Genomic DNA, 22,404 nt, shown 5'->3' with positions numbered 1-22,404 from the left:
TTTTCAATAAATGTGAAATCAGCAGAAGAAAATGCACCACGGATGAACCCTCTCGGACGACCTCGCCTCTTTCAACAAGAGTGAGAACCAGAAGGCAAAGTTCAGAGTTCATCACTGCTGACCCGCACTGGAGTTAAAAGGCCTCGTAAAGCGCCACTTGGCCAAGCCAGCGGACACTACATTAGGTACGGATGCCTCGCCCAATATTCTCCAGGTGTACCTAAGCGAGCGTCGGGCGGGCCGAGGATTATCTGTACACGGGCGGGACGTCCACTTTGATCCGCAAAGCGCTGACGGGGTCCTGGCAAAAGACGGAGATGTACTCGAGCACTTTGGAGTTGAGCCTCTTCTCGCTTTCCTTGGCGCGGTGGCGCTCCTTGTCCCAGCGCTCGCGCTCGCCGTTCATCTGCGTGAAGAGGTTGAGCTGGATGGCGCGCAGGGTGGCCGCCAGCACGTAGGCGCCGCCCTGCAGGCCGTGGCACAGCGCGGCGCCCACGCTCAGCGCCGCCGCCATCAGGTTGGGCATGGTCTCGCACAGCACGCACGCGCCCTCCAGGAGGTGCAGCGTGCACGCGCGGCCCGCCAGCGGCGCGCCGTGCGAGTGCGAGACAGGCGGGGCGGGGCCATGCTGCGCGCTGGCCAGCAGGTGGCGCGCGCAGTTGCTGAAGTGGGCGGCGGCGCGACGCAGGGGCAACAGGGCAAGGTACAGGTGGCACGCCGCCTTAGTCAGGGCGTGGAAGAGCAGACGCAGCTCCAACACGGCGTTGCCTGCAGCCCGAGAAAAGAGAGATTAGGAAATGGCCCGGAGCCTAATCTGATGCGGTGACTAATGTCAGAGAGCATTAAAGTCACCCGTGCACGCAAAGAAGCACAAAGTTTGGCACCAGCAACGTGAAAACCAGCAAAAAGACTACAACGGAGCATCTTGAATGTCAAAGTGAATAACATTAAAATGACACGGCTGTCTTCAATTCAGACTTTGAATTTATGCACATTATGGGGATTGCTAAAGCTAAGCAAAAATAATTAACATTACTTGCGCATCTCAAAACAAACTATTAAAACGTGTAAGTGGAAGAAGCTTCTAGACAATAGATTCTAAAAGAAATATCTTACCGTCTATGAAGCAGAAAATCCACAGGATGACGATACACGCAGCCAAATAGGTGACCCAATCCATGTGAGCCGCTTTTCCTCGCCGTCAGCGCAACTCCGACAAATAAATGAATAAAATGGAAATAATTTGGATTTGCGATGACAATGATGTCGTCCTGACGCCTTTGACGCACTCACATGATCAGATGGATGATCGCGTGTGACGGAGGAGCGGCTGCAACGTGTGCGCGACTCGGACAGAGGGACGCACAGACGGAGACACCCGCAGTTAAGACTTTCGATTAGTCGACTGCGTCCAATAGCTCACGCGGTTTCATCTTTCGGTTCTGCTTTTAAACTTGAGGAGGAACGAGGGTGCCGTCAGTGATGTCATGACAACGCGTCACCGTACTTAACTGGAAGACGTCGAGTTGACGAATTACAAGATTGTCTGTCTTATTTTACTAATCGGTCAACTTTACTTACCTATCATGGAAGTCTCCGCATCCCTTTCAAATTCTCAAATAGTTACTCAATAATTGTATTTGCGCAAAAAGGCTGCAATTGTGTTTTGCTTGTTCTTTTTACTAAACATGGCATTTAAGTCATTTTCATGTTTGTACATTTCATTCTAAACCGATTACCTGCATATCTGTTATTTTGACACCTTTAATAAGTGTTTGCTATATTTAAAGTTTGATTGAAAGATTTCATCGGCCTCTGTAACAGAGTGTGACGTCATAGAGTTGTCACGGTAACGGACCAGATCGATCGCACAATGCATCATGAGACAAGTTGGTTTACTTATGAAATGCATTCTGAAATGTGTACGGCTTCTTTTGTTTGTGATTTTTTTTTAGACATGAGGCCAAAGAGGAAGAATGAGGGTGTCATCACCTACCATATCCCGTTCAATATTAGACTTCTGGCACCCGAGGTGGGTCAATGTCACTTTGGGTGGTATGCCGATGCAGTTGAGCTAAAAAAAAAAGAAAAAGTATTCAAGTCATTAGTCATCTCAGTGTATTATATCCACGCAACTTGTGCAAACTACAGGGGACAGAGTCCAAGTGCCTGTGGCCCGAGGTGAAACCGAGTGCGCCGGTGAAGGAGAGGAAATCTGACGGCCGCCTCAAACTCAATAAACGGGATGAAGCCATGGAGGCACACGCATCCAGGCCGCGGCCAGGCGCGCTCTCTTACACCTCCACCAGGCGACTGCAGGTACTGCACGACGCCGCAGCCCCCGCCAACGATATAATGTATCATTTAACTTCACGTTTATGTTTTAGATAAAAATGGAGGGTGAAATTCGAGAGGCTAAAGAATTGATTCGACCTTTAGTGGAAACAGACAAGGTATGAGTTAAAGTGGAACTAAAGGCATGTTTTCCCAAAAATGTGTTGTTTGCCCCCGACAACACTAATCTAAACACAGGAGTGCCCTCTTGTGGCTTCTGAGGGTATTGCAGAAATCACCAAAACATCAACAATTTTTTTTTCAGCAAATCAAGTAATTTTGATTTTTTTCACATGTAGCAAATTGAGAAAGCAAGGAAAGTTTTTTTTGTGTCTGGAACAGATTGGCATTTCAATTCATTTTAACGTGGAAAATAGTTTTGAGATCCAAGTGCAAGCTCGGCAAATGTCATCAATAAAACTCAGCTAACTCGTGTAGGAGCTGGAGACTTTCCTGAGCAGGCAGTACGAAGCCAAGACGATCGAGCGGGAGGTGACACGCAAGCGTGTGCACGAGATTGAGTGGGGTGCGCGCCAAAATAAGCTCCAGCACCACATGGCTGTCTGCAACCCGTTGGAGGTCAAGCTGCGCCAGAACTTGTACCAGCAATTCCTGAATCACGGAAACACCAAGGTACGGCTGCCGCGAGGCCCGAGACGGGCGTCGGGGCTGACGCTTTACGCTTTCAGGGCTTCGTCTTTCTGGATATGTGCGACCTGAATGCGTACAACCCGTACGTCCTCCGCGACAAAACGCCACACCAGTGCAAGGTGAGCAAACTACATATTTTCAAATTACGTGTAATTTGGTTAAATATACATAATAAAAGGAGATGAAAATAGAATCAATTCTGCATTTTGTTACAAAGACGAGCAATGTATAAAAGGTGAATTTTGCGTCAAATGCGTTTCCCAGCTGAGGGCGGCCGAGCTGAAGAAGGAATTTTTCAACGACAAGTTCAAAATGAGGACTCGCTGTGACGCAGGTAAGCTACCTTTGGTCACATGACCTCATCGCAACAACCTCTCAATATCTATTTTGTTTCCTGCATTCAGGATGCTCCTTCAAGTGGATCAGACAGAGCCAAACGGAGCACGGAGGCTACGCGACGCCTTCGACCGTGGTCGCCGCGCTCCCTCTTCAGTCGGCAGACAAGAGCAACCGCAACCACGTCAGGTCTTGGTACGACCATGACAATTTAACTCTGGGTTTTAGAAATGTTATAAAGTCATGGGCCCAAAGAAAGAGTAACATACCGCTGATGACGTGTCGTGCAGCTTGAAGGTGCCGTTCCACATCCGCGAGAGCTTTGCGCCGGACGGGACGTGCCATCACGCCGACTGCTGGTTCTCCAGATGAGGAGCGCTTTTTTTCTTCTTCCGCCACCTGTCGGTAAACCGAAGACGCACGCTGGCCGGAATAAGCGAGCCCTGAGCGAGCGGACTGGACAGCATGTTGTGTTTATTTCACCTTTGACCACATCTGAGCTGCATCATCAACCTGACATGTTAGGACGAATAAAAGCTCGTCATCACAACGTCAGGTCCAAAAGGTTGTGTTTGGAAAATGAAAAAGATACGATTGCCGTTTGCGGGGCAAGGCACTTGAGAGCGCAAAGTGGCTCAGAAGTCATTTGTGGGGCGGCTCGTAGAGCTGCAGGTCCAACTTGACCCAGACTTCTCCGGTGGGGACTTCGTGGAGCAGCAGGCGACGACCGGCGGCGCCTTTGCTCTCCATTTCCTTCTTGATGGTCGCCACGGGAACCTCGGCGCGACCCAGGAAGTCTGATGAAAGCGAGCGAGTGGCGCTGATGAGAGAAGCGGTTTTCCTCCCGAGACGTGTGCACTCACCATCCGGCGAGAACTGGTTCTTCTCAAAGACGGTGATGCTCAGGACGTCCTGGTAGAGGTCTTTGATGAAGAACTGGCAGTTGAAGTTCCACTTGGGGTTGAGCGTGTTGCTGGCGGGTCGAGACGTGTAGCACTGGGCGCCCATGGTTAGCTCGCAGTACGGGTTGCTCTTGCCTGCAGGGGGCGCTGGGGGTGAGATGCCGCTCACAACTCCGTGTGTGTGTGTGTGTATCACCGTTGGGCTTGCTAGCTTTGAGCTCTTGGGCCTCAGAGACGGTCACCAGAAGCCTGCCGATGCCGCTCGTCTTCAGAGAGCGAGCTGCGGGAAGCGCAGACGTCAGAAAAGCACGACGTGCGAAGAGACAAAATGTCTCCGCTGACCTTGATAGGCCTTCTCCCGTTTCTTCTTCTCCGTCTCGATGAAAAGTTCAGACGCCACTTTGATTTTCTGCACCCACGCCGCCCTGACAAAACCCAAACAGGTACTGCTTGCTATGCCATCGAATGTGTCCAATCAGGAATTGGAAAACCGCCGCTCGCTGTCACCTTTCATTCAAGGTGTCCGTCCTGAGCGAGTAGACGCGGTCGATGTGCGAGACGAGGAAGAGCGGCTCGTCGCTGGACGGGTCCGGTGGCATTTTGACCAGAACCTCATTGAGGAAGAGCGGCTGTCGACAAAATAAAGGCAAGACGAGCGAGGGGAGTGACGTCCGGCGGCGGCGAGCGGGCGGGCGCTCGGGCTCACCACTTTGTACATCTTGAGCTGGACGCCGCTGCTCTTGGGTCCGAAGAGCTTGTCGGGCCCGGAGGAGGACAAGGACTTGGCGCTCTGCGTCAGGAGCAGGAAGTCGTTGAAGAGGAAGGCCCACAATTCGCGGCTGCTCTTGCTCTTGTGCAGCCGGCCGCTGTGCAGCAGCTTGCGCGGTCCGAGGCAATTGGTCAGCGAGTCCAACACCAAGTTCTGCCCACCGCACAAATATTTTGTTTTCCCTCCGGAATGACATTTCTCAAAGGGATGGTCTTACCTCGATGGCGCCGTCGCACTGCACGTGGCTCTGGATCCACTCCAGCCGGTCCGAGTTCTCCTTTTCCCTGACGCCCTCGTTGACCTGAGAGCACAGCTCCTCGGCCCGCTCCAGAGCCTCCCGCAGGGGGGCGTGGTCCGCGTGCTGCTTGGGCGTGTGCTCCAGGATCTGAAACCGGGTCAAGACGCCACGCTCAGAGGAGAGCGCCGAAGACGGACGGAGGCGGTACGTACGTTCTTTATGAGCAGAGGGTAGCGGGTTATCCTCTGCATGGGCTTGAGAAGAAAGCTGGACAGAGGCATCCCCTTACAGCGGTAGTTGGTGGCGATTTTCTGCTCGGCACGGAAGAGGTCAGGTGATTTAAAATTTTTTTTAAAAAAAAGCCACAGTGCACATTTGGGCGAGTACCTTGAGGAAGTCCTTGAAGTCGGGCTGGTTATGGGTTTTGCTCTGCAGCAGGGCGGCGGCGTTGAGCTGGCAAGAGCAGAAGCCGACGTAGGGCCGCAATCGCGTCAGCTCCGACGCCAGCAGATCGCCGATCAGCTGCACCGGCATGTTGTCGCCGCCCGTCTGCTTGCGCAGGCGCAGCGCCCTGAAAGAAAGACGCCAGAGGGGTGAGAGTGTGTGTGTGTGTGTGTGTTTGAGGTGGGTGTGTACTCACTGCAGCAGTCTGCTGTTGCACACGATCAGCTCTCGCCAGTTGATGAAAATGACGCCCATCTCCGCTTCCGTTAGGCGACCCGACTCCGACATGGGCTTGTGGAACACCTGATAAAGTCCAATTAGAGCATTTTGAAAATGGAGCAGTGACAATTTTGCGAGCGTGTGTTTTTTTTTTTTCTTTTGAGACCTCCAGCACCAGCTCCAGGTCGTCCACGTAGGTCTCCTCAGTGCGGATGAGCTCGTGGATGTAACCCTGCCTCTTCCTTTCCTGGGGGCTCATGGTGTCCAGCGTCATCAGGTCCGCGCACCCTTTTGACGCACACGCACACACAAACGAGACGCAAGCAGTGTTCGAACCTCTTTTTATTCTCGACTTTTCAGCACCTTCCGTGACTGCATAGGCAAAAATGGAGGGAAGAGACCGGAGAGGAAGACGAGTTGCTGCTGGTAAATGTCATTTGTAATTCTCATACCGCAGTGTTCCTAATATTGTGCCATCGCGCTTTGTGCCAGTGTCAATGTTAGTTGAGCAAAATGAGAGGCAAAAGTCCCCACCACCCCGAAAAACCAAAATCAAATAAGAACGAGCAAGGCTGGTTCTGTCCCCGCCCGCACGCAGGTGGTCGTGATTCCGGTAAGGTGAGGAAGAGGAGGAGAAGGAAGAGGAAGAGGAGGAGGACAGGAAAGCCCACATTGTTTGTCCTACGGAGGAAACAAAAGGAAAGATGACGCAGGAAGAGGAGGAGAAGGGGAGGGGGGGGTGTGAGTGGGATGAGGCAGAGAGCACAGACATTAATCAAGCGGGAATATTAATGCGGGGCCTCGCCATGCACGTGCGCTCGTTACATGGCCGCTAATTACTTGGGCCGTTTGTTCAGAGATGCTAATTAAATGTGGGGCTTGTTAACAACATGTCAAATCGAGCAACCTGAGACTCAGCTCGGGGCGGCCGTTTCCTTCTCGCCGCCGTCGGAAAGGTTTCCGGCGTACTCACATTGCTGACTGGGGTCGGACTCGGTGGTCATCTTGACGTAGTTGGTGGGGAGCAGCCCCGTGACGCCGTCGGCTTCGCCTTTCCACCAGTCCGGGTTGGTCTTGTCCAGGACGTTGATGAGCCGGCCCTTGGAGAAGCTCAGCTCGTCGGGGTTGGCCGCCGTGTAGTCGTACATGGCGATGACTTGGCACACTGCCGACACGCGCCGACAAAGTCTTTGAGGTTTTAACTCCGGATCCTCGCTATGTATGTTGGGCGGCTCTGTGAGAAAATGCGGCCGGCGGACAAGATTGCGACCGACCTGGTAGAGGCGAGGGGGACGACTTGTTGCCGGAGGGTCCAAGGAGCTTGACGTGGGACGAGTGAACCCAGCCTCTCTGACGCTTCTTGCCACGGGCCTGCCCAAAAAAAAAACAAAAAAAACACCAAAACGTAATTTACACAGATGGAGTAAAAAAACAACAACCTGCGACTGACCTGCAGTTCTCCCAACCACCAGCCACTGGAGTTCTTGGCCAGGACCACAACAAGTTGCCTGGGAGACAGATGAAGCTGATGCGTCGCCGGGGCAACGGCGGCAGAGGCGGCGACTGCCTGGGCGAGCTCTGCTGACCAATGGGCACAATTCAGATCTGCGTGACGGTCCCCCTGCGACTCGTGGCTTTTGCGTTCTCACCGGGCTTCTTTGTTGGCCCACCGAGCCTTGACACCTACGAGAAGGACATTGACGAATAGCGAAATTGCATGTCGTATCCATGGCGGCACTTGGGCGTTACCTCCAGCTCCACGGGCCTGACGTAGTTGGACGGGAAGAGGCCGATTTGGTCGCCGATGCAGCCTCGCCACCACTCGCCTTCCCGCTCCGTCACCACCAGCACGTCGCCCTCCTCGAAGGTGAGGTCGCCCGCCTCCGGGCTCTCGTACGTGTACAGCGCCACATATTCTGTTTCGGGCGACGGAGGTGTGACGTCCGATGGGACGGCCAAGCTTTGAGGCGTCGGCTCACCTTCAAGTTGAGCACCGTCGCCTCCGTCTGCCGGCTCGGCGCTTTCAAAAGAACAACCGCACAGCGTTAGCTCGTTCCGAGATGGACTGCGGCGTGCGTGTGTGTTCATACTCTGCGGCCATTTCTCCCTCGAATGGGAGGTTGACGTTTGTTTCAGAGGAAGCAGTGGTGATGCTGGTGGAGGCGGTGGCCGACCAGGGTGACCCGATCTGAGTCGGGCCAGGAGCTGGAAACTGAGAAGCAGAATTTTATTATCCTCATAATTGTGAGACGTTGTGCAAGTGTACCTAATGGAGTGTCTATTTTTTTTTAAGAAAGCAAAATTCCAGCCAACGTAATTACCTGTGACACGTCTGACTGTACGAGAGGAGCGGCGTCGTTGTCCACGCGTTCGCCATCCGTCACTCTAAACGTAAACACAACAAAACATCCTTCAAAAGTGCTTCTGTGAGTTTTGCTCTACTCCAAGTAAAATTACCCGGCGACAGGAAGCGGCGCCGGACAGGAAGCGGGCGGCGCTGAGCCGGTCTCGGCGCATTTCTCGGCGTAACTGTGAGGGAACCAGCCCTTGTTGCCACGGTAACTGCCGCACAGCCAGCCCGGCTCGCCCACCGTCTGCTCGTCCACCTGCGGAGCAGACCCGTCTCAATTTATCGTTGGTCGAAACCAAGCGGGCCGGCGTCGAACCTCGATGAGGCAGTCGGCGTCGATGCTCAGCTCGTCCTTGTTGCGTGCTGCAAACGAGTACAGCGCTTTGTAGAGGTGCACCCTGGAGGCCGCCTGCACCTCCTCCTGCGCCCTTCGCGCCTCCTCCTGCGCCCTTCGAGCCTCCTCCCGTGCCCTTCGAGCCTCCTCCTGTGCCCTTCGAGCCTCCTCTTCCCTCCTTTTTCGCTCCTCCTCCTCCTCCCTGGCCATCCTCTCCTGCTCCAGCTTGGCCCGCCTGGGTGTAAAAATGTCTCCGCAAATGACTCCAAGATTTGCATTCGTGTGAAGGCATCTACCTGGCTTCCTCCTCTTCCTCTCTCCGCCGTCTCTCCCGCTCCTCTTTCCTCAGTCTCTCCTGCTCCTCTTCCACCCTCCTCTGCTGCTCCTCTTCCTCTTTCCTCCGTCTCTCCCGCTCCTCCTCTTCCTCCCTCTTCCGCCGCTCCTCCTCCACTTTCCTCCGTCTCTCCCGCTCCTCCTCCTCCTCCTCCTCCTCTCTCCTCCGCCTGGCTCTCTCCTCCTCTTCCTCTCTCCTCCGCCGCTCCTCTTCCTCCTCCTTGCATCTCTTCAACTGGCGCGATTTCTCCTCCTTGACGCGCCGCAAGTCCTCCAGGACCGACTGTTGCTTGACCTGCTTCTCCCTCAGCTCCTGATGGGAGGGAGGGGGGGCGCACATCGAAACGGCTTTCATGGAATAATAATCGTCTCGAGAACATCGCAAAGCGGGCCTCGCTTCGTCGTGGGGGTCGCACACTTACCGTCCGTCCACCACAAAGCAAACACAAGCATGAAGGATGGAAGGGAAAGAAAAAAAACCTCAACAAAACAGGAGAACCTTGAAGAGAAGAAAGAGTTGGCTGAGACAAGCCAGCAGAGACAGAAGCGCTCTCAGGAGACAGTCATCCATGTCCTCGAGCTGACCACATGCAACATGGTTCAAAAAATAATAATAATAAATGGAGGAAGAAAGACATCCGGGAAGCAGGATTAAGAGGAGAAAGCAGAGAAAGGAGTTAAAACGCAGTTCCAAGCAGCGCCGCCGTGAAAGAAACCACGCAAGATAATTGACAAGAGGCTTTTGGACTGACCTGAAGTTCTTTGTTGTGCAATTGCATCTGTGCCAGCTTGTCTGTGGTTTCCTTCTGCAGGGCGTCCAGCTGCTCCTTCAGATGGCGGCAGGCCACGCCTTTGTCGCTCACCTTGGCCGCCAGCGAGGACAACGTCGAGGCTGCGAGAAAAGTCCCAATGCCTTTGTCCATGATGCGAGCTTGGAGGCTTTAGGGGGCGGGACTTACGTAAAATTTTGTTGAGGTTGACGTTACGCAGCTTCTCAGTCAGCTTCTGATGCTCGGGAGCCAGCGAGGAGAGCTTCAGCTGCCATTCCTGATAAAAAAAAAAAAGGAAGTGAGTCGAGGTTGAAAACAAAAAGAAATAAAAACGTTGTTGCTTTGTTTGTACCTCCAACTGGATCTGCAGCGCGTTGATCTCGGCGACGCGCGTTTCTCTCTTCTGGTTGATGAGCTCCACTTCGGCCTTCCGGACGCGTCGCTTGCTCTGCGCGTCGCGGAGGCGGTCCGAGATCTGCTTGTGCTTGTTGCCCTGGGCCACGTAAAGCCGACATCTCGTAACAAGCTCGCGGGCTAGCCTGGCTGGAGCGGCGCGGGCCTCACCACGGCCTCCAGCTCCATTTCCAGACTCTTCTTCTTGGCTCGGAGCTGACAGAGTTCCTGTTGGTCACCGTCTCGCGTCCTGATCAACTCCTCCCTGCGACTGCGTTCCCACTGCTCCTGCCGCTGGCGCTCCAGCTCCTGCTTGGCAAGGCAAAAGATTGCGCAATGTTTGCATTTTGAAATCTTGCCTTCAAGTGACTCACCTCCTTCCTCTTCAGCTCCCTCAGCCGGTCCTCCTCGCGCTGCCGTTCCACTTGGCGCTGCCTCTCCAGGCGCCGCTCCTCCTCTAGCCGGCGCCGCTGTTCGCTTTGACGGGCTTCCCTCTCCCGCCGCTCCCAGTCCTCCCGCTCCTCACGGGCCCGGCGCTCTCGCTCCTTCCTCTGCTGCTCCTCCAGAGCCTGCCTTCGTTTTTCTAGCTCGGCGCTGCCACGTGCAAAGTTCTCTTTCAGTTTGTCCTCAAAGGACACTGGAGGGGGGGCGGGGAAAGATGGGTCAGCGTTTTCTTACGTGATGCGAGATTAAAAACCGTACCGCTGCTCTTGTTCTTCAGAACGGGTTCTATCTCCGGTGAGTCCATCAAAGAGGGGCTGCCGTCAGGTCCGCTGCCGTTGAGGAGCTCGCCGCACTTGAGGCCACCTCTGCGAGCGACAGATTCGAAAGGTTACTTTCTGGGTTGCAAAAGCAGAGCGTTTTTAAAGTGGACCTGAGAGAAGGCGGGATGAGGTCTTGGGGCAGGGTGAGCGGCAGCGGGCGGCCCGTCTTGGCCGCGTCCACCAGATGCATGGCCAGAATGAACTCGTCGGCCCGCAGACGGCCGTCCTTGTCCACGTCTGCCAGGTTCCTGCAAAATGACATGCCACATTGTGAACAAAATTCATCCAAAAGGACAGAATGGAAACAAATGCAGTTAAAAAAAATTGCATTAAATCAAATTTGGGAATTACACACCAGATAGCAGCCAGCTGAGTCTGCGTGAGGTTGGATGCAATCAGTGCATTTCTCACTTGAGGTCCTGGGGGGACAAAAATAAAAATGGAAAAATAAATGAATAAAAAGGAATAAATAAAAATACATACAAATAAAAAACTTGCTTGAGCAGTCTGCCGGCCGCCATTTTGTTAGCTTTGTCTCACCTGACAAGTAGCCGCTCATGAGCTTGTCCAGCGTGTTGAACTGCTGCCGATACTTGAGTCTGGACGCTTGAGGCACGGCCCAGTCGCTCGAGCCCGCCGCCGCCTTAGGAGAGTTGCTGGCCAGTGAGGTGGTGGACGAAGAGTTGGAGCTAGCAAAAATGCACAGAGGTCACCTCATGCCCAACGACTGCTTCAAATAAACAAAAAATTGTGTCTCATTGCAAAGTGTGCGTCTTCCAAAAAGACTTTTGTGCACATTCCTGGTGCTTGTTTGAACATCTTCGCACGGGGCGAGGAGGGCATTCAAAAGTGCGAAATCAGATACAAGACCCGACCTGTTCCCTCAAGACACGCGCGCGCACGCTAGCAACGATATTAGATACTATTGTCGCACACAGCTTAAAAAAAAACTTGCAGTATCATCTCCTAGACCTTATTTTGAGTCCATGGTAGACAAAACGAGCCCGGAATGTCCCAAACAATTTCAGCTAATGTGCCTTTCCTTTCCAAGAAAGCAAGCAAATTTCCGTTGCGCTGTGATTGCGAATTTCCTGCCGTGTCATCTGATTTTGGGGAAAAACTACTTCCTGCTCTGCCCCGGTTGTAACATCATCCATTCACCCGCCTAGTCGCAGGCTAATCTTTGTTTTCTGTGATGAAACATTAACGCTGAGAACTTTTTTGGCAGGCTCACCTGCTGGAGCCAAGGTCCACCAGAGAGTTGGCCTGAGACATGCCCCGGCTTCCAGGCGGAGAAAAGGTCAGTGGCGAGGAGAAACCCGACAGGGGAGGACCTGCAAAAAACGACAGGGAATGTCGGCTTTCATTTGCAGGGCAAGATTATTCTCATCTTGGAGCGAATGCAAAGATTTGCCAGCGACGTTATGTAAGCGACCTGTCATGGCCTTCAAGCGCTAATCTTATCTGCCTGCGTTTCAAACAGACAAATGAGATGACCCAACAAAATGGCTCCAGCGCGGAACCGACCTGCGGCCATGGGAGGGGCGGGGCCGAGGAAGTGAAGGTGGCAGCGGGGGAAGCCGGCGAATCCCAACGGGGCGCCCAGCGGCAGCGTCATCACGGGCGGCGCCACTCGCACGAGGGGGTTAGCGGGGATGGGGGTTAGCATGGACATGGGCGGCGGCGGCATGGTGACCGACAAGTTTGGCAAAGAACCCGTCCCTGCAAGGAGGACGCGCAAAGTGGGTTAGTAGGATGGGATGAAAAGTGGGGCACAGAGGGGACAGTTTTCTTTTATATATATATATACCAAAGCGGGCCGACGAGGTGACAGGAAGCTGCCTCAAGCCCATGGGCAGTGCCGCGGGCAAACTGCGGCCCTGCAGTTTCACCTTGATGAGCTTCATGGCAATGGAGAACTCCTGCCGGTCCATCTTGCCGTCGCCGTCCACGTCGGCCAGGTTCCTGAAAGATCAAATTCACAATCCAACCGCTCCCAGGTGAACGGACACTCTAAGCAAAAGCGCAGACTCACCAGATCTCGGCCAGGACGGCCGGCGGCAGGCCCGACTGCAGGAAGAATCCTCGGGCTTGCTCGCCTGCCGACGGAAGAACAAAAAAGTCAGGCGACGTCCCGGCCCGGAGAACTTTGCACGGCGCCTACCCGAGACGTAGCCCAGGACGGGGGCCAAGGTGTCAAACTGCTTGTCGTGCTTCCCTCGCTCCTCCGGGGAGATGGACCAGGCGGCGCCACCTGCATGCGAGAAGAACCGACATCAAGTCGACTCAAAACGCGAAAGCCCCAAAGGAAAAAAGAACTCAAGGATAGTCAACAAATAAAAAGTCAAAAGACTTTCAAAGTTTGAGGGAATAATTTCTGCCGAGCTTGCATAATTGGGCCGGTGTGCACCCTTGAAGCGAGCCACTCTCTCTCCAATGATGACTGCGTGAAAATTCAGAGTCAGCTGCTTTGGCTCCCGCCCCGTTGCATGGCGGCTATTAAAAATGCAGCTGAGCCGTCCGTAAAAGTGGCAAAGGAGGAGATATCAATCAATTAGTCACGAGGGAGTCGCCACAATCGTATCGTGATGAGGCCGCGACCACTTGCTTTTTTTTTTTTAAATGAGGAAAATTGAGCGGCTGCACGTTATTGTGATGAATGGACTTGTCACGACAAATTCATCCATCACGCTCTTAGAAGGCCGCGAGCTGATGCGTCACGCACACAAATTTCTCACTTATTTAGATCCCAATTAGGGACACTGCAATCTACGCAGTCGAGATTTCTATCCTCTCGATTTTTCGGTGGGAAAATTGTTAGCTAGTATGATTGAACAGACTGGCTCACGCTGGCCCACGTCAGCCCGGCCGGCGAGCACCTGAGCAGGTCCCTGACCCACTTTGCGGCATCGTCAGCGAAAACCCGCGGTAATTAATCTGGCGCCGGGATTTGGCACAGCCCCGCGGGGAGCGCAAGTGGGACGCGACAAAGATCCGCAACACGTCGACGGTTTGATTCCGACAGGTCGGGTTAGACGCCGTCACGGCTGCTCACAGAAGAATTTGAGAGATTTGCTATTACTTTTTCTTTCATATTGACCTTTTATTCGATTTGTTACTTCCCCCCGATTCTGCAGCACTCCACTGCAAAGCCACACGGGCCCCCCTGCAAATATCGAAGAAATACAAAGCGGCGCGGGTGGCTGCCTGAGCAGAATTTCAATCGACTGCAACGTTTCGCTTTGTTGTCTTGGTGCCGCCGTGTTGAGTCAAACCTCCGTAGACCTTCCTCAGATACCTTCCGGCCCTCGGGGGTGTCTCTGCTTTCTTACCGTTCATGGCTGCAGGTGGAGGCGTCCTCCGCACGGCCAGCTACCTCGCAGACATGGATCTGCAGGGAGGGATGTTAAAGTCATCGTTTTCATCGGGTACCTTTTCCACGTCAGGTGACACCCGTGTTGTACTTTCTATTCTCTTGTGCAAACAAGGCAATCGAACCCACCCTGGTTGACAAACACTCGAGCGCTCCGAGGTGTGTTGTGAGTGAGCCGTGTCAAATACACACCGCCGGCTTCCGCTCGTCCTCCTTTTTCTTTCTCTCCCGCTAACAAAAACAACCCGACAACATTTGAATACAGATTGTCGCTCGGGACGTGAATGTCGATTAAATCTCGCAAAGACCCTCGGACTCTCCCCGAATGCTGATTGACACCTGCGCTCGGACGTGTCTATCAATGCGTCGCTCTGTGTGTGCGTGGGAGAGAGAAAACGTGTCAAGCGCACACACACTTTGCATAGAACCTTCCTGTCGGAGCGCCGGAAGCTCGGCCAAGCCACTGGGAAGAAAGAAGCCAGTGTGTGCGCCCGTGTGTGTGTGTGTGTGTGTGTGTAGGCGTAGTGTAATACTCACTTTCCCCCTGTTGTGCCGGTGAATGCGTAAATCAATGTTGAAGCTCCTTTTGGGACATCTATGAACAACAAACAAGCAGTTCATTTGCTTGTGTCATATTACAACACATTTTTAATGGAACATTTATAGTGGATAAGACGAGGTCTATGTTACAGATAAAAACAGGTGACAAAAACAGCCACAAGACCATAGGCCACATTATTAGGTACATCTAGATGCAAGTTTCCCCCCCACTTAAGTATTTCGAGTTTCTTGTCACACTATCTGCCTTACAACTTGTGTCACCAATACTCATAACAAGAAAGATGTTTTTTGTTTTTTTAGGGCTACCGAATGTCAGGTTCAGGTGTACCTAATGTTTTGGCCTTTCCCGGCACAAGCAGAAGGGAAGAGAGGGCCCGGGAATATTTAGGGACTTGTGAATGAAGCTCGAAGGTTGGCTGCCGTTGGTGTTAAACAAACAAAGGCAGCATTTGTTCAGGAGAAGCGAGTGAGAAGTGGCAGGCGAGTAAAAATAAAAACAAGCCCCCCAAAAAAAAAACCTCATGTAGATGTATGTCACTAACGGGCAGAGCACGCAAAAGCAGTCTTTCGTCGATAATAACGACTCAATTAAGAACAAATGTAGAAACATTCCCGAGCGTTTTTCGTCATATAATATGAGACTGCTAACGGATTATTTACCTGTTGCGGTAGAACAGCGCCCGGTAGTCAAGACGTTCACGGGAGGGCAATTCGGATAGTGGAGGAGGAGGACGGAAGGAGGCGAAGACACGACGAAGGCGGGACCGACGTCAGACTGGAAGGGGGCGGAGCTACGGAGTCAAGCCGGAAGTCTTTTTGCAGTTGGGTTCCGCCAGGAAGTTTCAACATAAACTTACCAACGGAAACAGGTTTCAAAATAAAAACTTTGTGAAAAGTGAATACTTTTGTAATAATTAGATCTTAACTAGTCATGCATGCAAGGGTTAGCGTTTCTTTTGTGAGACAAATAAAAAAACGTAGAAAAGTCAAGTGAGATAGACTGCCTCCATGTCACCCAGTTGGACATCACCATGCAATGCAATAATACAATTTTGATCCAACAATGCAAGTAATAAATCCCCACTGAGTGCTCACCACAGTTTATTTCAGAAAAGAAAACACAGAGGCATCAAATGCTTCTGCAAACTGCAACTTATTCAACCAAATGATTCTTTTTTTTAGCCATGTGCACCATACAGGCCTGGGCACGGATGGGAGCCGCTCGATGCTGCTGCGCTCAGAAGGCTTTGAAGAGCTGGTTGGGCAAGTATCCGAGGTGGAGGAAGGACGTCTGGGCTTCTCTCTCCAGGTTGGCCAGTTCTTGCACGGTGGGGGCCAGCACATCCACGTGACCCTTGTAGTTGCCACCTAGCGCCGCCACATGTACAGCGAGGGCTAAACATCACAAACGCAAGCCAAACATGTTCCGTTTAGAAAGTCGTACCTCCCAGCTTCCGGCGTTGGCCATAAGTGACCTTCCCGTCAAAATCGTCCACGGGGACCTTGATGTCGGGCTCGCACTGGGTGATGGTGCACTTGAGGTGTTCCTCGATTTCCGAAAGGAGCTGCGAGTGAAAAAGGGGGGGCGGGTAATGACGAGCGTCCCGAGTAACGGCTTTGCGAAGGCGGGAGCGCCGCTCACTTCTTTCTCGTTGTACCAGATGGTGCAGCCGCCGTCCTGCTTGAGTCGTGTGTTGTAGCAGCCCCTGCCTCGGTTGGCGCACACGTGGTACCACACCTGCGTCACCGCAAATATTACAACACTCTGTTCCCAAAAGAGCCAGAAGTACAAAACACTTTTACCTTCTCCTTCTCCATGGCAACCAATGAGATGGCCAAGCCCATTCTGTGTTTAAAAAAAGCAAAATGATCACAACGTTGATGGAAAAATAGCTGAGCCGTTCCAGCCCTCACCTCTCTGCCCGACCCACTCTGCCGATGCGGTGGACGTAGTTCTGCTTCTCGTCCGGCAGCGTCACGTTAATCACTACCCAAACGGAAAGCGCTTTAGACGTAAGGTGCGGAGTCAATTAAAATGCATGACGGCTACCGTAGGGAACGCCGCGGATGTCGATCCCCCTGGCGGCCACGTCGGTGCAGATGAGATGCCGCACTTCCTTTCTCTGAGGACGCGAGATGAAGTCAAACGCAGGTCGGCGGCGACAACGACGTCGGGTTCTTCCTTTACCTTGAAGCGATCCAAGTTGTTCTTCCTCTCTTGGGGCTTGCGATCGCCATGGAGACAGACGCAGGAAAACTGATGGTTCTTACTCTCCGGGCCTGATGTAAAAGGGCCACGTTACACCCAAAAAAAAAAAAAAACTGTAAATAATTGTGATTCATTACCTCCTCCTTGCTGGATAAAGTACTGCTCCATGTTGTCACAGTCGATCTTGGTGCGGCAGAAGATGATGGCCTGGTCCATTTTGTGCTCTTTGATGGCCCTCACCGTGTACTCGCCTTTCAGTAACTTGATGGCCTCCGACCACATTTCTGGAACACGCAGAACGTGCCTGCGTGAGGTCCGGTGCGGCCCGCACACACGAACCATCCCGAACGCACCTGCTGAGTTGCTCCCTGGTCTGGTGTTGTCTTTGGCGTGGACTTCATCCGTCTGGAAAGCAAGAAAGCAACCAAAAAACTGTTAGCAACAGCCAATTTCTGGTGGCCCTCCGCCAGCCCTGTTGGCCCAACTGACCCGGATCTGGCTCTTGCCCAGCCGCTCCCAGGTCCGGTCGGCCTTGGGGTTGACGACCACGACCACGTGGTGCACGGTCTCGGGCACCGAGTCCTCGCCCTTCAGGTCCACCCAGGTGGGGAAGTGCATGATGCGCTCCGACAGCTTCTTCACGTCGAACGAGTGCAGCGTGGCCGAGCACACGATCACCTGCCAGCGCGAATGTCAGAATCAAATCCGCTTGGCCCCCGTGATGGAGGACCCGCCCCCTGGCGGTACCTGCAGCCGTTTTCCGTCGGATGTCACTTGAGGGATCTGATGATGGATTCTGTTGATGAAGTCCGTGTAGCCCGCCGACAGGAGCCCGTCCTGGAAACGACAAAATGAACGTGGCGGATGATTGCCTCCATCTGTAAAGCCGCGCAAATAAAAGCGCTCATCCTTACGCATTCGTCCAGGACCAGAAAGCGGATTTGGGACAGGCTGAGTTTTCCGGTGGATATGAGGTCGTCCAGTCGACCGGGGGTCCCTACCACAATGTCCACCTAACAAGGGATGGCAAAATAATCGACAAGGTGGGAGCGGCACGAGCGCGGCGGCTAAATTTTGGGATGCGGCTACGCACGCCGTGCTGCAGGGCGGCCATTTGCTCCTTGGCGGCCACACCGCCGATCACCAGTAGCTCTCTGCAAAGCCCACAAGAAAAACACCAGGGTGATGGCGCCATCTGCTGGTGAGACACCAGCATTGCGCTTCAGTGACAAGTTTGGTACCTGAGCTCGGGGTCGACCACGTATTTCTTGAACTGCGTCACGTTGTTGAGCGTCTGCTCGGCCAGCTCCTTGGACGGCTCGATGATGAGCGCCTTGGGGGCGTTGCTGGACCCTTTGACCTGACTCACCTTGGCGCTCCCTGCCAAGAAAGACACAAAATGAACGCTGCCGCTCGGTCACAGCTTTTGTTTGGATGCTACGGACCCGTCTGCGAAGACTTGACCGTGTGAGCATCCGTCGCCTGATCCAAGGCGACAAAGCCGCTTTTGGGCGCATGCTTGAAGTCCTCGCTGCCAAAGTTGAATTTCAGCTCTGCGTTCTGGTTCATAAAAAAAAAAAAACTGTCAGCGCTGTGAGCTGACGCTTTATCAGACATAAGCGACAATACCTTGAGGACGCAAGAGGCAAAGAAGGGCTGACTCCTCAGATTTTGAGGGATCTCGAAAGCCAAACCCAGATCGTTACCTGGATGATTTGAAAAGGCCATATCAGACAACTGATTGTCCATGTGAACGTACAGTAGATAATAAATACCATTTTTGGAGAAGGAAATGTGGCCTTTGTCCAAGTCGAGGTAGCATCCAATCATGTCGTGCATGGTGAACTCCTGTCAGGGAGCGAAAAAAGAAAAAAAAATGATCCTTTCCCAAATGAACACGCCACGTCAAATCAACAAAGGTGACTTTTGTGTTTGACCTCGCCATAGCTGTCAAATTGCTTGTTGTTTGATTTCTTCCCGGTTCCGCCAAAACCAAAACCGTACTTGTCGGTTCCTACAGAGGAAGAAAAGAAAAAAACAGTTGGGCAAAATGAATTAGAATTTTGAGTTGGTCAAAAATCAAAAAGCGTACCCAAGTCGAGAGCCGCCTGGCCGGTGCACCAGCCAATGCGACACAGGCCTTGGTCGTGGCACGTGACCTCGTAGTAGTACTTCCCTGCACGCACAACGGGAGACGCTCAAGTTACGAAACGTGGCTCGTGCTGAAGTTCGGACGGCTCACCTTTGCTCACGGCCTTGGTGGAGCGACAGCCGTGCCATTCCTTAAACTCTCGGCTTTGGCAGCACAGGCCGTCCGCCCCGATGGCTGCAAGAAAGCAACGAGTCGGGAGAAATTGCAAAGAACTTTTGCCTGTCTTTCATTTTTTGTTCTTGCTCTTCTTACCAAATGCAGGACTTCGGTCATAAGGGTTCATCTGCCAATTGTTAAAGACTGACAAAGAAGACACCGACGGGATCAGCATAAGATACAATATCGATACAAAGTGACAAATCTCGATACAGACCCGCTCCGCCCGTTGTGACGTTGGCTCTGCCTTTCTTGCCCTGCTGTTGGTCGGTCAGCGTTTCATGCACAATCTGAATGACGGGAATGCTGAAGGCCTGCCAATCACAACATACCCTGAGCAAAACCTTATTCATCAGAAGTCTACGTCCATTTTTTAAAATATGGCTCAATACTCACTCCTGTTTTACCGCTACCGGTTTCTGCTGCCTTTAAGAAGAAGAAAAAAAAAGCTCTCAATTGTTCTTGTCGCTAGATACGACATTTTTATGTCCAATCTGAATTCTGACTGATGTAACTTAAAAAATACGGCGAAATATTGACAGGCTCACCATGAGGACATCTCCTCCACCGAGAATCAAAGGAATGGACTCAGCTTGGATGTCAGTGGGAAGCCTGACATGAAATCATGGCAATAAAAGGAAAGAATGGAAAAGCATGACAGACAGCAATTTGGAAACGTTGCCAAAACAAGTGACTTACAGCCAGTCCATTTCCTCCACGGCCCTCGCGATTTCGGGCATCACGCCCAATTCTGCACAACACAACGTTTACTCGCAATGACATTACGTCGATAAAACACGTTATGTTCATCGTACGGTCACGTTACAAGTTGAACTCACCAGAATATGCTGCCATAGTTGCTTTAGGTGGCGAATAGATGGAACACGTACGAGAATAGACCTTGGGTGCACTTTCATGTCCGGTCGATAGGAAACAGCGTTGTGATATTGGTTCCGGCTCTTTTATAATTTTAAAAAACAAACAAACATCAAAACACAGCAAGAATAACAACAAAACCTGAATAAGAAATATTATGAGATTGTTCAAATATATTTAAGAAGCTGGTCCCTAAAATTAAAGTCGAATAACAGTACGTTTTAAAAATACAAAATTATTAAAATATTTAAAAAACCATGTATATTTATATGTATACAAATATATTTCTACGTATTGAAATAATCAGATGACTTAAAATGTGTATTCCAATGCATAGGTGGTGCTAGAGCACTTCAGGATTCAATGCACCGTGTGTGCGTTGGTTTTCAATGAGATGTGCGCATATGTTTTTTCATTAGCACTCTCGTCTGATGTGAGAATATGTCACAAGCTGATGGAGATGTCATCCGATGATAAGAATAATAAGGAATTTCCACGCATATACATCTACCAATAAAATATGATTTGACATCACTTTATGAGCTTTATGGTCGACTGGAGTTAATATAAGAAAGTGCCGAGTCAGGAGGGGAATAAAGTGCAGCTGGCGTTTAATTAGATTTACGTTTATGTATTATATCACAGTAGATGCTAAATTGATATTTTCACATACTTTTACAAGGTAAGCTCAAAGTGTGCCAGTATATTTTTTACCCTTCCTATTCAAAACCTATTTGACAAATCCACATATTCAACCACTGCTGTTAGTTAAATGCTTCTGACATAGCGTCGCCTATTTTTGAAACTGGATGCAGAAAATAGAAGGAAGGAGAAAAAAAAAAAAAACACAGCAAAGTCATCTTAGGGAGAATTAAAGTCACGGAAGGAGGCTGAAGTGTGTTTGCTTTCCATTCTGGAGAGGCTCTTGTAATCCTGCGCTAGCTCCTGCTGGGCCTTCACTATCATCAACGCCATGGCTGCTGCTTGTGTGTGTGTGTGTGTGTGCCAAGCCCCTGTGTATTTAGCAATAAGCTGTGCATGACTTTCAAAGGGGGATGAGGATGATAAAGTGAGATGACAGAAGAGCAAGCAAGAGAACGGAATGATGCTGGCCGCCATCCATCTATCCATCAGACGCTCCTAATTCAGCTAATGAGACTTCAGAAGCTTCTTGATAGGCTCGATTGACATTTCTTCTTCTCATATTGCAAATAGAAAACATCCTGGCCCGGAATCGAGACAATTTGATGATGACACAGGATTGATTAAAAAATAATTACACGTTAAGGTATTTTACACATGCACACCTGACATCAAAATCATTTCTAAAATCTTTTTGCACGCGTGACCCCTTGTTGCTAGGCAGATTTGGTCAGGCGCAGTCAGAACCGCACGACAGGTCGATCGCGCAACGCAAATAATGAACGAGACTTCAAATTGAAGAGACCAGACGGACGGCGAGATGGACAGAAAGCCCGTCGTCGCCTGGCGGTAATGGGCAGAGTGCTCCCGGCCTGCGCCGTGGAGGTCAAAGTTGGGCGTCCCTGCCGGCGTGGCCATCCCGGCTGAATGGAAGCACTCAAGATGTTGTGGATAAAAGCAGCGCATTAAAGCAAACAAGCGGCTATATGCGGCGTGCTAAAAGCCACCCGCTGGTTCGCCGGCGCACCCTCCCCTTTGCGTCCGTCCATTCCAGACAATAAAGCATGTGCGTGTTTGCGTCGTGTTTACTCTCCGCGTTTAGATGGTAAAAGCTTTCGCTGCGGCTATTTACGCTTCTACAAAGGCCGAACAGCAGCACGACGGTTTGAAGACGCGAGGTGATTTTTCTTGGAACGGCCCGCAAATGGCAATTTGGGTTCCGACGAGGCCGTGTCGAAAACAAACGTGACTCTCGAGTCCCGCTGGAGACGGCAGTTAATATCCTTCACCCATGTCAGTGTCGCGCACTTTAGCAAATTTGCCAATTACTCCGTTTTTGAAGAAGTTTGCATTATGTCGCCGGATGAATAATCACCGCGGGCGGCGGGAATTAACCTTTGAATGCCTTTGTGGTCTCGCTTCATAAACACGCACACACAGGCGGAAATTGCCGCAGTATCGAAATCCCACATTGGAATAATAATAAGCGCGTCGTTGTAATTCAGGTGGATCGAATGGAAATTGGATTTTTGATTTTTGTTTTTTTTGCGTATCTCTTGCATGAAAGGCAAAAGGAATGGATGCTTTGACGTCTTCAT

At 51.7% G+C, this 22,404-nt stretch overlaps 3 protein-coding genes across 6 annotated transcripts; 1 reads left to right on the top strand and 2 right to left on the bottom strand.

Moving 5' to 3' along the window:
• The first annotated feature begins 47 nt into the window (after positions 1–47).
• Positions 48–3,871, top strand: fam228a (family with sequence similarity 228 member A). Its single transcript, XM_061270513.1, has 9 exons — positions 48–185; positions 1,956–2,032; positions 2,152–2,319; positions 2,388–2,453; positions 2,773–2,967; positions 3,024–3,104; positions 3,250–3,319; positions 3,390–3,516; positions 3,612–3,871. The coding sequence occupies exons 2-9, from the start codon at positions 1,958–1,960 to the stop codon at positions 3,691–3,693; spliced, it is 864 nt and encodes a 287-aa protein (XP_061126497.1). The 5' UTR covers positions 48–185; positions 1,956–1,957; the 3' UTR covers positions 3,694–3,871.
• On the bottom strand, positions 3,776–15,579 carry LOC133146582 (intersectin-2-like). 4 transcript variants are annotated; one of them, XM_061270453.1, is made up of 40 exons: positions 15,432–15,579; positions 14,748–14,805; positions 14,340–14,441; positions 14,170–14,228; positions 13,002–13,091; positions 12,873–12,936; positions 12,648–12,802; positions 12,365–12,559; positions 12,072–12,171; positions 11,378–11,526; positions 11,193–11,256; positions 10,948–11,085; positions 10,776–10,882; positions 10,448–10,710; positions 10,245–10,385; positions 10,033–10,173; positions 9,870–9,957; positions 9,663–9,802; positions 8,874–9,223; positions 8,560–8,812; positions 8,351–8,499; positions 8,215–8,278; positions 7,984–8,105; positions 7,873–7,913; positions 7,643–7,809; positions 7,543–7,576; positions 7,344–7,471; positions 7,168–7,264; positions 6,867–7,058; positions 6,060–6,181; positions 5,871–5,977; positions 5,618–5,801; positions 5,443–5,541; positions 5,210–5,377; positions 4,930–5,145; positions 4,731–4,852; positions 4,566–4,648; positions 4,420–4,503; positions 4,185–4,358; positions 3,776–4,118 (listed from the first exon to the last, which is right to left on the bottom strand). In XM_061270453.1, the coding sequence occupies exons 4-40, from the start codon at positions 14,174–14,176 to the stop codon at positions 3,964–3,966; spliced, it is 4,953 nt and encodes a 1,650-aa protein (XP_061126437.1). In that variant the 5' UTR covers positions 14,177–14,228; positions 14,340–14,441; positions 14,748–14,805; positions 15,432–15,579; the 3' UTR covers positions 3,776–3,963. The 4 variants fall into 4 exon arrangements, with proteins under 4 accessions (XP_061126437.1, XP_061126435.1, XP_061126438.1 ...); XM_061270451.1 differs by lacking the exon at positions 14,340–14,441; XM_061270454.1 differs by lacking the exon at positions 14,340–14,441 and having other exon boundaries at positions 10,245–10,382; positions 15,432–15,578.
• A 276-nt stretch (positions 15,580–15,855) lies between these two features.
• ddx1 (DEAD (Asp-Glu-Ala-Asp) box helicase 1) lies at positions 15,856–20,247 on the bottom strand. The gene is made up of 26 exons (XM_061270469.1): positions 20,128–20,247; positions 19,988–20,039; positions 19,837–19,900; positions 19,685–19,714; positions 19,506–19,602; positions 19,385–19,432; positions 19,223–19,306; positions 19,073–19,156; positions 18,918–18,994; positions 18,756–18,828; positions 18,610–18,686; positions 18,426–18,540; positions 18,222–18,360; positions 18,074–18,134; positions 17,895–17,993; positions 17,728–17,817; positions 17,470–17,658; positions 17,334–17,385; positions 17,118–17,264; positions 16,960–17,051; positions 16,822–16,894; positions 16,686–16,758; positions 16,575–16,617; positions 16,414–16,509; positions 16,216–16,336; positions 15,856–16,139 (listed from the first exon to the last, which is right to left on the bottom strand). Exons 1-26 carry the CDS (start codon positions 20,141–20,143, stop codon positions 16,009–16,011), a joined length of 2,223 nt encoding a protein of 740 aa, XP_061126453.1. The 5' UTR covers positions 20,144–20,247; the 3' UTR covers positions 15,856–16,008.
• Between the last annotated feature and the right edge of the window lie 2,157 nt (positions 20,248–22,404).

The sequence above is a fragment of the Syngnathus typhle genome, linkage group LG22 (assembly GCF_033458585.1).
Source record: "Syngnathus typhle isolate RoL2023-S1 ecotype Sweden linkage group LG22, RoL_Styp_1.0, whole genome shotgun sequence".
Lineage (NCBI taxonomy): Eukaryota > Metazoa > Chordata > Actinopteri > Syngnathiformes > Syngnathidae > Syngnathus > Syngnathus typhle.
This window is presented reverse-complemented; position numbering and strand designations above follow the sequence as displayed.

What these genes read in the sequence shown, in the direction of transcription:
- fam228a (XM_061270513.1), top strand. Translation starts at nt 1,958, where the DNA reads ATGAGGCCAAAGAGGAAGAATGAGGGTGTCATCACCTACCATATCCCG. An exon ending in TTAGACTTCTGGCACCCGAG is followed by an intron (nt 2,033 to 2,151) that starts GTGGGTCAATGT and finishes TGCAAACTACAG; the next exon opens with GGGACAGAGTCCAAGTGCCT. An exon ending in CCTCCACCAGGCGACTGCAG is followed by an intron (nt 2,320 to 2,387) that starts GTACTGCACGAC and finishes TTTATGTTTTAG; the next exon opens with ATAAAAATGGAGGGTGAAAT.
- LOC133146582 (XM_061270453.1), bottom strand. An exon ending in TGGGCCAACAAAGAAGCCCG is followed by an intron (nt 7,472 to 7,542) that starts GTGAGAACGCAA and finishes ATTGGTCAGCAG; the next exon opens with AGCTCGCCCAGGCAGTCGCC. An exon ending in GTCCCCCTCGCCTCTACCAG is followed by an intron (nt 7,059 to 7,167) that starts GTCGGTCGCAAT and finishes GCGTGTCGGCAG; the next exon opens with TGTGCCAAGTCATCGCCATG.
- ddx1 (XM_061270469.1), bottom strand. An exon ending in TGGCCGCCCTGCAGCACGGC is followed by an intron (nt 17,994 to 18,073) that starts GTGCGTAGCCGC and finishes ATCCCTTGTTAG; the next exon opens with GTGGACATTGTGGTAGGGAC. An exon ending in CTTTATCCAGCAAGGAGGAG is followed by an intron (nt 17,052 to 17,117) that starts GTAATGAATCAC and finishes CTTTTACATCAG; the next exon opens with GCCCGGAGAGTAAGAACCAT.